The following is a 16062-nucleotide window of genomic DNA, read 5'->3' as shown; positions in this document are numbered from 1 at the left end:
GCTACCACAGCCCAACCAGCCATCATCCCTCCTCCTCATCCTCCTCTCCAGGCATCTCCTTCCTCTCCCTGCAATTCCCTTCCCAGCCCCTTCCATCACCTTTACCTTCCTGAACTCACATCTCTGATTCTCTCTGCACATGTGTGTGTTTTCATTACTTCTGGGTGAAATAACTGACTAGAGGGTCAGACCACCTGAAAATTGCTCTCCCTGGACCGAAATGAAACAGATGGGCATTGATGATGTTTTGGGAGAAATTAACCAGCCTGGACCAGCGGCAGCACCAGCAGCTCCCTCAGCCCAATCTCGCCTAATGAATTCCAAGCTCTCTGTCTTAATAGCTCCTGACAAGACTAATTTACTCGTGTAAGTGATTAGAGGGGGAATGATCTCTTAATTGTTGCTTAAGATCCCTTTCGGCATGGCAGGCACCAGGCAGGGAAGGGCTGGGCTTGATGCTCGGGAAGGCTGTGCTGGGGATGCTATGGGGATGGATGCAGGGAGGGATGCCACAGGGATGGGCACTGTAACAGACCTCACCAAAGGAGACGCTTTTTTTTTCCCAGGGAACAGGCACCACATGCTGTTCTGCTACTCACACTCCAGAGCTAAAAAAAGGTGTTTCCAGACAATGCCTTTTTTTTTTTTTTTTAAGTTAATAAGCCATAACTCAGAAAACACCTACCAACAGCAGGAAACACTGAAACAGTTTGTCAACACTTTTCAGGCTGACATTTCCCTCTGGTGCCTCTGGAAACACAATCCCAAGGTGCCAATATTCTTAAGAGTGAATTTAATTTATATACAGTGTAATACAAAGTTCAAAAGAAAAATAAAACTCAACCCCCAAAGTAATTCCAAGAACAATCTGACTCGCACAATGTCTCACTGGAAAGGCTGTCAGAAATCTTCCCCTATTTTCTGACAAAATAGGACTTCAGTCCAATTCCCACAAGGTATTTCAAGCTCAAGCACTTTGAGAGCAGGGTGCTCCATGAGGAATCATTTCCATTAAGCTGTTCCCAGCCAGCTCTCACTCCTGCTCCCTTCCCAGGACTTATCCTGAGGGTGCACCTCTGTGCAGAGCTCAGCTACCACTCTGGACCCTTTACCGTCTACCCAAACTCACCACCAAGACTTCACATCCTGCCTGGCTGCCCAGACACCACTCCAAATCCCATAGCAGGACACTATGGGCTGCAAATACACAGAAAGGGGGAGCCAAGGAGGGACAGAAGGCTCAGCTGGAAGCCCTGGTTGACCTGAGCAGACACTAGAGACCTCTCCAGAGCCCTCCAACCCTTGACAGGTCTGGTGACAATGTGGGTGCAGCAGGAGCCCTTGTTCAAGGAGGTGCTGCTGAGGCTGCACAGCTGAAGCAGAGGTGAGAAGGGCCCTCTCCAAGCCTCCATCCCAGTCGCCCTCTGCTCCCAATCGATTCCACCTGCATTAGAGCCAGTCACGAGCCCTGATTGAAGACCACAATTTTAATGGACTGAGAGCCTGGAAAGGCTCCAGGAACAGTCGATTTCTGCATTTACTAAAAAACAATCCCTAGCTACAGAAAGAAGGAAAAGCTACGTCTGTCCATCAAAATAAAACCATTCCTTTAGTGCTCTCCCTTCAGTGGTGGCAGCAGAGCACCCTCTGCCCATGGGCACATCCCACTTACCCACAGGTGTGTCCTCGTTGATCAGCAGGTAGGTGTCAAAGAAGTAGTTGATGAAGTATGGCAGCCGATTGCCCTGACCTGGAAGAGGACAAAAGCAAGGAGTTATTCCCTTGGCATGCTGTGCATGGCCCAGCAGAGCTGGGAAAGGCTTGGGAATGGAAAAGAGGACCAGGCTCATGGTGGCAAGGGGCATCTCCCCAAGATGAGGCTAGCAACAACCACTATGAGGTCCCCTGTAGAAGCTGACTGGGGAGCTGCTTCCCCCCACTGCCTTTTCTGGTTCTGGTATTTTCTTTTGCAGGCTGAAAGCAGAGGGGAAGGGAGAAGCCAACAGCACAGGGACCAGGAACATCCATTATTGTTTTAGTGTATGATTAACACCTTCGCTGTGTTCCCACGGTTGAGAGCCTTTCGCCTTGTCAGCCACCCCAGCAAACCCCGAGCCTCCCCTCTCCCAGCACCCGCTCGCCTTTCCCTCTAATTGCCTCCTTTCACCTTTAATAACCAACCTCACTTCGTTCCACTCCCTCTCAAACGGAGCTGGAGCTCCTGAGTCTGCCCCTGGACACAGCCTCATTAGACGATGAGCCAAGTGCAGAGCATGTAGGAGAATGACAACTGAAGCCTGAAGCAGAGACAACCAGGAAAGCTCTCCTGTTCCAGGGATGCATGGAAAGAGGTGGCAGGAGAGGAGCACAACGATTTTCTATTTGGTTTGGTTGAGCATGTTCAGCATCACAATAAGAAACAAGAACCAGGCCAATTTTCAGTATCCTCTTTGCCTGCCCAAGCTCCCAAAGGCAGGAGATACTCCTAAGACCTTTCAAACCCAGGTCCCAGGTGTGCATCCAAACAAACCTGCTCTGGGGGACATGGGCACAGGATGGGGGAGCAGCCCAAGCTCCTCTGGGGCAGCCTCTGTTACAAGACAAGGATTTTTAGCACTACCCTCTTTCCCGAGACATCAGGTTGGTTAAACACCTGGAGAAATGGGTAAGCACTGGAGGCAGTACTGCTGCAAAGGCACATTTAAATCTCAGCCTCTGGAGTTAAGCATCTGGAAAGAAAATGAGAGGGACCCTGACAAAACGGGTTATTTTAGAGCTAACGGCACATCCGGAGGCTTTGAAACACACACGGCACTGCTGCCATGCTCTGAAGGGGGAAATTGAGGCTAAAACACCCCAAGCAGCCCTTGGCACAGAGGACTTGCTGCTGCAAACCCCTCTGTTTCAAAACATTTTTAGTATACTAGTGAAATTAAGAAATGTAAGTTGCACTTTCCAAATCCAGCTGCAGCAGGTGCTGGGAGGCTTCCAAACCACCTGGCACACAGGATCCATGTGTTGAGAGAGAAGAGTGACAAGCACCTGAGAGCTGAGAAATGCTGAAGGAGGGTCTGGAGGCAGGACATGCTTTGGGCTGCAAATCCCAGGATAAAGAGCAAGGCTGTCACTGCCCTGCCAGAGTATCAAAGGGCAGCACAGAATGAGGTGGAGAGAAAGCATCTGGATGATACAAACATGTAGGTCACAAGATGTGTGCTATGATGAATGGCAGACAGCACGCCCAAAATAACAAAGGGACACTGTGGCTGAAGCCACAGCCCCATCAGCCCTGTCCCCCTGGCCAGCCCAAACACATCCCAACCGTGGCTACTTCTATCTCCCCCACAGCCCAGACCACTGCCAAGGTCTGCATCCATGGAATGCCATCAGGAACCTTCTCCCTGTCTCAGATATGGCTGTAAGGTCTTACCCCCACAACCCAGGTACTGCAAAAAGGTATAAAAGCGTGGCAATCATGGGCCTGTTCTTCTAGTTAGCATCCTTTGATCCCTCCTAACCAGGTCTCTGCTCATCTCCAGTGACTACAGTGGTGGCCAGGTAGGAGCAGGGTGACCCCACTGCCATGCCAGAGCTAAACCTTCCTTTTCCAAATACTCTAAGCCTACACACGCTGCACTTGTGTATTTACCCCAGCTCATCACTTCACCAGGACCTTTGCAAATCTCCTGTGAAGAAGAGCTCCATGGCCTGCAGTCCTCAGGGTGTATGGCAGGGTATCCACACACTTTTCCCTATCCCAGGCACAGGAGTTGTGCCAACACTTGCTTATCAAGGAGGTGACAACCAAGCCCTGGGCAGGGTTTAGGATGGAGGGACTGGCACACACTGTTCAGCTACAAGCCTCCAAATCCCTCTTTCCATGTGCTGCCTCTCCAGGGCACTGCAGTTTGCTATTGCAACAAAGAAACAAGTCCCTAACCAAGCAGGCAAAATCCACCATCCCACTTCCAATGGGGCATACTGGACCACTTGTGGCAACTGATCTCTCTGGGGGGCAAAGGAGTTGCTGGGTTGTCTTTTTTACTTGTTTTTTCCCCCTTCCAGAGGAGTGACAGGGCAGTTAACCAGTGAGGCTATACTTGATCCAACACGACACCAGAGGGAGATTGACTGAGCTTGTCAGTCACAGCTAATGTCATCCACTGACTGCTTAATCAGGCTGCCAATCTGGGCAAGCCATCTTGAGGCTTCAGGAGGGGACAAAAGAGGGGAAGAAAAGCCTTTATTCCAAAGGGCACAGTGCTATCAAATGGACACACACTTGCTATTGTTTATCAGCAAGAGCCACACAAGCTCACACCCCTCCAGCCACCCTCTCCCCCACCAGCATCCAGGGGGTTTAGGCCATTCATGCAACAATCCCAATTTTCATGGGGCTTGGCTGTTCTTTTACAGTACTTATGCACCCTGTGATATGCCAAAACCTGTCCCAAAAATGCACATTTTCCACACCAAAAGGCTGTTGTCCCACCAGCTCCCTGCCAGCAGCCCCTGTGCCAGAGAAGACCCAGAGCATCAGTGGGACTCTGCCTGCCCACAGCCCTGCCTTTCCCTCCATCTGGAACGAGAAAAGAGGTTTTACAGCTCAGAGAGGAGTTATTTCCCCACAGCATATATTAAAGCACAGTTCAGGTAATAATTTTGCTGCTGAAAGCACAGGGAGAGCTCTGCCAGCAATACCTCTGCTGTTGAACAGCTAACAAGCTTCTGCTTTACATCCTTGCTCATGATCCACACCCTCTAGCTTTCTTTAGAGTTTATTTACATAAATGCCAGGTCCACCACCAGCTTTCACTTGGTGAATCCACATCTGCAAGTTGCCAAGGGCTTCCCACTGAGATACACCAGGAGCACATACCACCACTGGGTTCACCAGCACATCCATCCTTCCCCAAGGCTCTTTACAGTCCCACCTGCTCTCTCCCAGGAAGGGCCACCTGATGCCATGTGCACCCTTTTACTGACTGCAAGAAAAGCGGGAGCATGATCTGCAGATCCCCAGGACCTCATGTGATGGAGATGGGAGATCTGCTTACCCATACCAGCCACATCCCTGCTTCACCCCAGCAATGCTGCTTTGCATATTCATCAGGAGACCACAAACACAGCAAATACTACCTTCAGACCTTGCAAACATGTGCCCTGAGCAGGGAGAGGAGGAAAGAGAGCCCTGGACAAGCAGCAGTATGACTTACCTGGAGAGACCAGCTCCAGGAGCAGGAGGAGCAGTAGAAGGTTGCCGGCAGCAGTGTGAAGCTTCATGGCTCCTGTCAAAGACGAAAGGCAGTGTCAAATCCAGCACTTTATGGCTATGACCTTGTCTCCCCAAGCTCAGGCTTGGGGGAGCAGCCCTGCCCCAGGTTGTGCCTCAGTGCCCTAACACCACAGGGGTTATTTCACGGTACAACCAGCCCCAACCATCCTCTGGGTGAACACCAAATTGGAGCCAGGATTAACCTGGTGGAGGTGCTCCATTTTTTCCTTCTCCACTTCCCAAAGCATATTGGCTCCTCTCATGTGAGGGGACGAGCCACAGTGACCTCCAGTCAGGACCAGAGCAGCCCCAGCAGAGATGAGCCGCTCAAGCACCGAAGTGAGTTGCTGAGGGTAAGGAAGAGCCGCTGCAACCCAGGAGCAACACAGCAGTGAGCTGTCAGCACCAGGATTTAAGATGATTTGGCAGAGCTGCACAGGAAGCTTGACCCAGAATCACTGGAGAGGCACCAGGATTTGGGAGGACAAAGCAGAGCCCCTCAAGCCTCTCAAACCACCTGGGTGGCTGCAGAACAGGCACTGCAGGAGCACGGGAAGCAGAGAGGTTGGCAAATGTGCCTGCAGCCCTCTCTGCCTCCCAGATTTCCCTGGCTTCATATCCAGTACAGCACAAGGCTCCTCAGGATCAGGCAACACAATATAACAGTACAGCCACATCCTCCCTGGCAGTCAGACCGTCAAATCCAAAGCCTTTTCCAAACCAATCCCACAAAACCTCAGCAAAGCCTCCCTTTGCAAAGAAATTCATACACATGGGTTTTAAAACACTCTACCCCAGGGGCAAGTATAAATCCTATACATTACATGCAGGATGTAGGCACAAGGCAATCCCCAGGCAGCTCAGGCAGAGCCTGAGGCTGACAGGACATCTCAGTGACCCATCTCTGAAGCTCTTCACATTTGTGTGGGTGCTGTGCAAGCTTTGGGGCAGGGAACACGGAAAATCCCACCAGTTCAGCACATCCACACAGCAGCAGCTCCAGGGACAGAGAGCAGAGGTCACAGCCAGCCTTTTGTGCAGCCAGCACAGACATGAACCTGTAGTTAAACACATAAGCAGCTCCTGCTTGAGATCAAGTGCTGGCTGGAGCCAAGAGGGCTAAAAGGAGTAATAAATCATGCTTTCCATTCACCAGCACGAGTGGGGATTTGTGTGTAAAACTGGTTGTGTACGCAAGTTGTGGTTCACCTGGTGCTCGCAGCACTTGGAGAACAGATCACTAAAGCAACAGACCTGAACAAGCTGTTGTGATACATGTGAGTCCCACTTGGGGAGCATCCAGACAGCTCATTCATAAGCCCAGGGCACCACCTTTGCCCACCATTCATGGATCACAGAACGGTTTGGGCCGGAAGGGACCTTAAAGACCATCTAGTTCCAACCCCCTGGCATGGGCAGGGACACCTTCCACTCGACCAGAGTACTCAGAGCCCCATCCAGCCTGGCCTTGGTTAAGTTGCTTCCTCTCTATGCATCCAAAAAGCAGCAACTCAACCTTCCCTTTACAGCATCCTGCTCTATATGGACTAAACAAAACAGCAGCAGACAGAGCTCTCCCAACACAAGGCACTGTGCAGGGCACAAGCTGCAGCTGGGAGCTCAGCTAAGGGTGGAAAGCTCCACACCCCACTGCCCCCTAAGTGATTCATAGGCACCTTCATGGATGCTCCTAAAGGAACTTCAAAGCAATAGCTACACATATTTTATGTCTACTGATGGATGTGCCGAGAGCAGACAGCTCATAACAACTCTGTCACTGCAGGAAGGGCCCTAAATTCTAACTTCTTCATCTGGGAGGAAGAGGTCTGTGCCTAGGCAAGAAAATGGTGCTGTGGTGCATTTTGTGCATCTTCAGGAAATTCAGTGCAAGCCTGAGAAGACATTTGGGCTCAGCACAGCTTCACTTTTAGGTGTATCATGCTAACCACCCCAGAAAACACTGATAGGGCAGGAGAGTTCAAGCCCACCCCATGACAAGGTTCTGACTTTTGAGTGTTTGGTGTCAGCAGAGCATCCAAAAAACCCAGTTTCTGAACACAAATCACCACCTCCCCATGAGCCAGGACTCCTGACAGGCCCTTTATATCTTCACATATGGCCAACAAAAGCAGGATAGATTCTTCGAGTAAAGAAAAAGCACTAAATATCTCAATTTTGCCCTTTAATAGGTTTTGGGGAAAAAAACCTGGACATAAGCAACATCACTGTATCCTGCATCTCCTGACTCCTGCATCCCCCTGGCCAGCATCGAGCCTGGGGGACAGAGCACAAGTTCACAGTGCTGCAGCTAGAGAGGATGGGATGAAACTGAGTTCCTCCGCCTTCTGCTGTGCCAAAATTCCATTGAGGAAAATGCTAACTTTCTTCTCAAACAGCACCACTATCTGCCCAAGTGAGCGGAAACATCATTTTCCAGCCTCACAGCCCATGTTTAAGAAGCAACAGGGCAGTGGGAGAGCGATTTATGTGATGTGGGAATAAAGGCAGCTGACAGCATCCCCTTTCAAGTGTCATGATAAATCTAAATATTGTACATTCCAAGTCAGTCACTTCATTATGTAAGTAATTGCCTGAAATGTCATTTTGATTTTCTCTGTCTTCATTAATATTGCAGCTCTTCACTGGCTCCCCGAGATGGTTCACTCAAATGTTGCAAATGTAAGGAACAGGATCGAGGAGTCTCTGGGGAGAACTTAAAAATTGTGACTAAGAGCATGTTAAATTGCACCTTTTGCCTGGAAGAGGCTCTTTGGGGGAAGCATTCGGTGCAGTTTCCAGCATAATAATGTCTCTGGGCAAGTCACCCCTCGGAACTGTTGTCTCCTGGCTGCCAAAACACTGATGTTCACACAGAGGTTTCCCCATCCACTGGCAGCTGCTCCCTGGGGCACACAGAGCCTCGGTAAGTGATGATGGATGGGAACCAGAAGAGATACCATACTGCAAACGAGTCCAGAGCTCGAAAGTTTAGGAACCAACTCAGGTCAAGCAGAGGCTTTCCAGCCCCCCTTCCCCAAATGCCTCCTCCTTCCCAAGCCCAGGAAATGCCTTTTTTTGCTGCTTAAACCACACTGCTACATCCCTAAATGTGGCAAATCCCACCTGCTCAGCTATGCATGCAGAGCTCGGCCAGCACACACAGCCCTCAGCACACACTCATCCCTGTGCTGCTCCAAGAGCCTTCCCCAGCATCTCACCTCTGCCAAACACCAGAGCAGAGGTGCTCCTGCTGCTCCAGCCTGGGGCCACATATTGCTCGTGGGGTGCTCAAGCATCAGCTTCAGGCTTTGCACCTGTCCTGATTATTTGTAAAGGCACTGCTGGGGCACTCGCATTCACGAGCAGCTCACACACACACAAACATTTCACTGCCTCCATCCGAGCTGTGGATTTGGAGCTTGGCTGGCAGAGATGTTCCATACTGGAGCTACTGTTGGCATCTAATCATTCCCAGACCCCCCTGGCCTTTCTCCCCCCAACCTGGGCTTCCCTTCCCCAAACAGCACTTGCGCCTCAGAATTTACAGCATCAGCCTCTGGTCGCTCCACACTGTGCCAGGAGCATAAAGGAGAAATGAAAATGTAAATCAAAGCCTCTCCCAAACTGCTTCCATGCAAAGAAACTGCATGTGCTTTTCCAAAAAGCCCCTTTTCCAGTGATGAAACACAAACGATGCTCCCAAAGAGGGGAACCTAGCAGTCAGAACTGGCCACCCACAGGATTTGCTCTTGTGGAGGCGGGGTGGAAGTCCCTGAGATGCCACCGTGCCTGTGGCATCCATCCAGCTGCTGGAGAATTCCTCTCTCCCTGGCACACCCACTCACCCCAACTTCCTCTATCACTGTGGCCATCTTGAAAGAGCAGTCAGGAGATGGTCCAGCAAGGACCACCACCAAACATGCAGATTTTGGAATGTGCTGCCCAGGGAGGTTATGGAGGCACCATTCCTGGAGTTTAAGGAAAGACATTGGTACAGGCTGCATAGGGAGGTGGTGGAATCACTTTCCCTGGAGGCATTTAAGGAAAGACTGGATATGGCACTCAGTGCTATGGTCTGGGTGACATGGTGGTGCTAGATCACAGACTGGACTATGATCTCAGAGGTTTTTTCCAACCTTAATGATTCTGTGATCCAAGAAACCATCCCCACAATCCCCTCAGCAAGGCAGTTTGCTCAGCACCAACCCTCACACCAACACCCAGCAGCTCCTGCTCTCCCAGCTTCCCCATCCCTCTGCTCCGCAAAAAAAAGCACCACTAGAAATGCACCTTTTCTTCTGACTACTGCCTCTTGTCCATGGCTTTACAATGAGTAGGATTCAAAGGGAAGAAATTACAAGTTAATTTTGATTTTTCCATCCCCCCATATTGGCATGAGCCACACACAAATCATAATTCCTAAAAATAACAAATTGCAGAACAAGGTAATCAGAGGTAAATTGATATTGATAAATAAGCTTTTCTTCTATGCGGTAGGTGGTTTATTTTAATCTAATGAGTTTTATATTCTCTGAGCTTTCAGCCCCCGTGATGAAGAGCTGTCCACGCTGGAATTACAAAGCACTCTGAAATATTGTAATTTTATGGCTCATTTTGTCAGGACTCTTGAAAATGAGATTTGTTACTAGTGAAAAAATTTGCCCTTTTTTTCTTCTATTCCCTGCAGCGAAGGGAAAAAAAATTTCCTTGTTAAATAAATAGAGGGCAGATACTGTGTGCACATGGAGGGGAGGAGGGATGCCACAGCTGCTGGCACCTGCCATGAACCACCTGAGCCCTAAGATGGTGCCTGCAGGAGGAATAGTGTGGAAGATGCTCTCTCCCTCCACCCCAGAATTAAAGCTGAGATTGGACACAGAGGTGTTTTCTCTCCCTGTACATCCCAGCCAGCATCAGCTGGATAACTCAAACCTTTCTTCTTCCAGGGAAAAAGCTGGAACTCTCACTAAGGACTAGTTACACTAAAGTTTCCCACACTTCCAGCAGTTTACTCCCATTTCAAATCAAGGAACAGGAGTGAAAACATTTTGGTTGGGGCTGTCAGAAGTTTCCACAAGAAACAAACACGAGCTGCAAGAGAACATGAACACATTACTTATCCAGAAAACCCAACTCCAAAAGAAAACATCTTTGAACTTCTCAGTCTACTCAGGAAAACTTTGGTTGGAAGTAGCATGGTTTTCCAAGTCATTTCAACAAGACAATCCCAGTAACTGTCCAGACCTGCATTAGCAACATGCAAACTCCCCACAGCAGCATGTTCCCACTGTGGCACCTCCAAGGAAAGTCAATTAAAGCATCCAATTCACTTCTTCATCCTTGCAATATTAAAGTAACACCCTGGGAGCTTTGGGAAGGGGATCCCCATTCCCTGATGCATCAGTCACTGCCACTCATCCCTCTATGCTGTGGGCAGCATCTTTACTGGGAAGGTAGAAGTGGAGTTTCCCCAATTCACTGCCTTTTAAGAGGGGCAGCAGTGGCTCTGCAGAGTCTCCAGCACTGGTTGCTAGTCACCATAGGCATCATAGCAACGATTTTCCATCACAAAACCTCACTTCAGCTGGAACAGCAGCTTCTACACTAGGCGGAAGGCTGGGATGGGGCATGGAGACCAAGACAACAGGCTCCTGGCTCTCCTGGGCTCCAGCAGAGCCCAGCACGCAGAAGTAATGCAGCAAGGCTGCGGAGCAAATGATGCTAACGTGGGATGAAAAGGTGGAAAAGCAGCCAACAGCAACAGAGCTTGGCTTAAAGAGAAAAAGAGGGAGGGGAAAAAGATGGAGGGGGTAGAAGGGTGGGAGTTCTTGCTTTAGGAGAAAGTAGAAAGCTGAATGCAGTGAAATGACATGCACAGTCTGGTCTCACAGGACAGGAACATCTCTCCAGGCTCCTGAAAAATATACAGAAATGGACAAAGTGACAAATGTAAGGATGCTGCAGGCCCGACTCCAAGCCTGCTCATGGATGGGATGCCAGACACTTTCTTCTTGTGCCCTGCCTGGAAGAGGAAGGCTTCCCTCTGACCAAGGGTGGGCAGCAGCCTGGCTGGACTTCCAAATACTGCCATGAAAATGATGCAGGAGGAGTGTCCAACATCCTCAGGCTCCCACACATTGTTTCTGAGCACGTCTGTAGCGCTGCCACACAGCCTGTGCTCACGTGTCCTGAGGCACTCCTGCCCGCGCCACTCCAGATGCGGCACACAATTTCTGTTGGTTGGGGGTTTAAAGGAAAAAAAAAGAACAGAGGACACGTGTGAAGTGGAACCAAAGAGGGGAAAAAAAGTATGTGCTGGCAGGGACTGGCACAGCACCTCCCTCCTTGCCACGCTCAGGTGCAGCTTTCAACATGAGCATCACCATTTTGCAGCAGGAGAGAGTGCTCTATGAGCTTTGCCCTCAGAGGTCTCATACCAGCGTGAGAGAGGCAATAATGGATTCAACATCAACCTCAAGAGCAGGTCATCAGCCTCACAACCACCAGGTCTTCACAATCAGTCACCAAATCGCATTTCAGAGCCCTGCCAAAAGAGATGGGCGAGTTATCTAACTCTAGCTCCCTTGGCAAACACTCAGTACAGCAGACACCACTCCAAGCCCAGGACCCCAGGGGTGTGTGCACCCAGGGTCTCACCCCATCTCCTGCCTCCAGCTACTCCTAAGCTCCAGGCTGGATGTTTGCACCACTACAAGGAAGCAACAAGGCTACTTGTTCAGCCCTATGGGGACTGGACTCGTAGACCTCAAAATGAGAGGGAAATAGGGATGCTTTAGAGGAAGGGAAAAAATAAAACAACCCTAAGAAAACCCACAAAAACCCAAACACCTTCACGCTGAGCAACCAGAGCTGGAAAGGCTCTCAGGCCATTTTTTGCCTCATCCAAATCAAGGGGGAAGCATCCTTGCTGCTTTCACACAAAGCTCACTTAACTTCTAGCAAGAGGCACTTTGCTGCTCCAGACCTTTTCAAGGCCCACTGGCTGTTCCAGCTAATAAAAGGGAAGTTTTGCCTGATGGAGCAACACCGTGGGCACACCGGGGCTAATCACTCTGTGGTTGGAGTTGTAGGCACAGGTTAAAACCAAAGTGGTAGAGATGGCACAGGGCAAGGAAAATGAGATACTTAGGAGGAGCCCACTCCCCCAAATCCCTCCATCCCAAACAGCAGCCCTGGAGAGCAGAGACTGAATGGAAAGACAATGGCATTCAGCAGATATGAAGTTATTTGGATTAATGACAGCAGCTCATCACCAGTGACAGGCTTGTTCACGCAAGCCCTCCTAGAACCCCTGGTGTGTCCAGTCCCTCTCCTACATTTCCTTTCCAAAGGTGCAGCAGCCCGGGCTCCAGCACATCCCTCTGTTTCCATCAGGAATTTGTCCCCAGTGACTCTCTCCCAGCATACTCCAAGCAGGACTTCTTTCTCCCACTGAGAGCAGCTGTTCTATCAAACACACAGAGCAGGGCAAAGCAATTCGGGCTCTGGCAGAGGCTCTGGAATGGACAGCACAGTCCCCCCACACCCAGAGCAGTTTCCATTGCAAGACACATCCAGCAAGGTCCTTGACCCCAGGGCACAGGTTCAAGCAGATGCTTCCAGGAGGATGCAGAAGGGACAATGTGTGCCCAGGATTGTCCCTCTGGTTGGAAGGGACCTTAAAGCCCATCCCATTCCACCTCCCTGCCATGGGCTGGAACACCTTCCACTAGACCAGGCTGCTCCAAGCCCCATCCAACCTGGCCTGGAACACTTCCAGGGATGGGGCAGCCACAGCTCCTCTGGGCAACCTGTGCCAGTGCCTCAGCACCTTCACAAGGAAGGATTTATTTCTAATATCTCATCTAATTTTCATCTTTATGGACTGAATGCCACCAGCAATCAAGTATTTCCTGTCCACATTGACCAAATCTTCAGGCTCAGCACACTACATAGCACAGCCCATGGATAAATGCTATTCTAGTCCCTGCCATAGCATCCTGGTCCTCACCAAATCACCAGCAAGATCCAGGGCATCTGTAAGACTTGGCTGAGTCTTAACCACTGGAATTCCCTGTTTCTCCCCATTTCAGCTGCAGAACCTATACTGCAAAAGAGTCAGATAACAATACAATGAATATTCACGTGTGTAGGTCTTGAGCCATAAAAGCCCCAAATTAACCCTATTTCTCCTGCACCATTAATAAAGGTCTTACTGGAGGAAGAAGGACACTATAGTGGGAAAACCACAGAAGTTTTAGGATGCACATGGAACTGTTTGTGCTCCCAAAGCAGAGCTCCAGCTGAATTAGCCTGGCTGCAGTATCCCGGCTGTGAGCAGCTGGCAGGTTCTACACCCTAACAAGGGGCCACAGGCCAACACCTCATCAAGCCAATCCCATAACTTAAAGCTTCTTAAATTTAAAAATAATCTGTGCTCCAGACCATCTGCACAGAACATCTAAGAAAATTCCTAAATTAAATCCTCTTTAAGAGGTGCTGCCCACCCTGACTGCTCCTTGATGTGCTCCAAAGGGATCGCAGTGTCCTTCTCCTCTGCACACTTCCATCAGGCCAGTAGAGAAGCTGCCATGCCACGGACAATGCTCTGGAGATTACTGCAGTTTGACAATAGAGAATGGGTTTGGTACTGCCTCCAGGTGATGCTCCTGAAGGGACACACAGCCCCTTGGCACATGTATTGAGTGTCCTTCCCACAATAGCCAGCCAAGCTCCACAGCTCCCACACCTCTTCTAAATGTTGCTCCCACTTATCACAAAAAAAAAAAAAAACTTTAAAAAAATAAAATAAAACCCCAAGGAGCTCATCAGTGTTTGCAGTCTCCCACAAAGGGAGTCTTTTACAACTTGGTCTTAAAGAAACCCATGGTATTTTTCCCACACACAATCTTGACTCAGTGCTACAAACCCTACACTTTGCCTTCCTAAATGAGAGAGCTTTGTGCTGGGGAGGGAAGGGTGGTCAAGGAAAATGGAACTGCGGTCAAGGAAAATGGAATTGCAAAGGGCAATGGTAAAATTCACCCACCCAGATTTTGGCAAAGGGGAGTTTCCCATGGGAATACCTTATCTCCCCCCCCAAAAAATGCAAAATATTTCCTTCACTAGCTCTATCCCGTGCTGAGGCCACATGCACAATGCATCCCAGGCTGCTGCAGGATGCCCCGGGAAGGAGCCAGGCTTGTTGCATGCAGCCCCACCACGGTGGGCACAGCAGCTCTACCAGACCTTCTGACCCCCTCAACATCCCTCCAGCCCAGGGGATCAGCTGCCAAACACGACTTTTCCCCCAGCAGAGGGTAAAAAAAAAATCCACAACAAAGAAAACATGCACCAGCACAGGAAATGTCCCATTCCAGCATCCCCCTCCTGGAAAACACTGATGGATAAGAGTGAAGCAGCAGCTTGGGGAAACGCCAGTGGCTGGCAAGAGGGTGCCGGCAGCATCCCTGGCACAGGACTGGGTTTGGATTTGCCCTTCCCACGCAAGGTGCCTGTGGGAGAGTCCCCAGTCAGCTCCACTATTCACCTGCGGACAAACAGCTCATCATCCCGTGCTCCACATCCTTTGATTTGGCCAAATCACCCACTCCAGCTCTGCTTTCCCTCCTTTATTTGTTTAAAAGGAACTGTTGCCTTTTCTATCAACACCCTGATTAGTTTCATTTTCTTCCTTCAACACTAGTTTTTTAGTACAAACACCACGGATTTTATCTTTTCCCAATTAAATCCCAGCCGTGAAGCCCCACATCTGTATTCCTAACTGCAGGCAGGCACGGGCTATTCTTTCCCTTCATGTAGCATCCCAAAATCGCGGATCAGAACAAAGGGTAGATCGAACTGAAGAGCACCACCAGAGGAAAAGCTATCCCTGCCACAAAGCTGGAATATCCCTAACGAACCCCGAACTCCACAAGTTAAAAGGGTGGATAATGTAATCTAGCTGGAAGCTTTAGTAGGGATCAGGCTCTGGAAGTTGGAGCGTTTTCTCTAAAAGGCTCCGGTAAGGTTTCAGACAGTTCAAAGCCAAGGATGTCTGGGCAATGCCGAACTGGATGTGAGCAGGGATCGTCTGAGGTGGTCAGGAGAACATTTATTTAAAGAAAGGATTACAGGTTTTGTAGATGAAGAAAAGGAGCAGCAAGTAAGCAATCGGGGAGGGGGAAATCTCAAAGTGTTTTTTCAATAAATAAATATATCTATATAAACATTCAAGGCAAGTTTGGCGTTTTAAAACGCTGTTTTCCTGTTTAACAGTGTCTCGAGGGGATTCGAAAATCCCACGGCTCCCACGGCAGCTCAGCCCCCACGCGCGGCTGCATTCTCACGCCTGGATAGAAGTTCAGCCCAGGCTTATCCCACAAACTTTGCAGCTCCTCAGCGGCCCAAACTCCAAATTCGAACCGGGAACGGCGGTGGGAGGACACCGTGTTCGCCCCCTCGAAGCAGGACAGCAGATACCACCACACATTACTACAGTATTTTGGGGAAAGGGGGAGAAAGGTTGTGCTCCTCCTCTCCTGCCGCCGAAACCACCGCGCGGAGCGACCCCCAAATATCCTAGCGATGGCAGAGCTCACCCCCCAAGAGCTGTCCCCTCGGAGCAAGCAAAGAAAAGCAAAGCAAATGCGGGAGGTTTGGGAAGGAGACCCCTCTCCGAGCCGCCCCCCGGGAACGGGAGCGGGTGATGCGGCCGCTCCGCGTGTCCTCCTCGCCCGAATAAAGGAATACACGAGGAATACGGGAACGCGGCGGGGAAGTACCTG

At 50.0% G+C, this 16062-nt stretch overlaps 1 protein-coding gene across 1 annotated transcript in view; it reads right to left on the bottom strand.

Annotated features, from left to right (window-relative positions):
* LOC103811781 (cadherin-23-like) overlaps positions 1–5288 on the bottom strand; it is a gene marked incomplete at both ends in the record, with an annotated part of 103086 nt that extends 97798 nt beyond the window's left edge. The window contains 2 exons of the mRNA XM_009084777.1: positions 1673–1750; positions 5217–5288. Of these exons, the coding sequence (XP_009083025.1) occupies positions 1673–1750; positions 5217–5288 (150 nt within the window). The remainder of the gene's footprint in view (positions 1–1672; positions 1751–5216) is intronic.
* Positions 5289–16062: the final 10774 nt, after the last annotated feature.

This window comes from Acanthisitta chloris, unplaced genomic scaffold, assembly GCF_000695815.1.
Source record: "Acanthisitta chloris isolate BGI_N310 unplaced genomic scaffold, ASM69581v1 scaffold7791, whole genome shotgun sequence".
Lineage (NCBI taxonomy): Eukaryota > Metazoa > Chordata > Aves > Passeriformes > Acanthisittidae > Acanthisitta > Acanthisitta chloris.
Note: the sequence above shows the minus strand (reverse complement) of the source record. Positions and strands in the feature narration are given on the sequence as shown.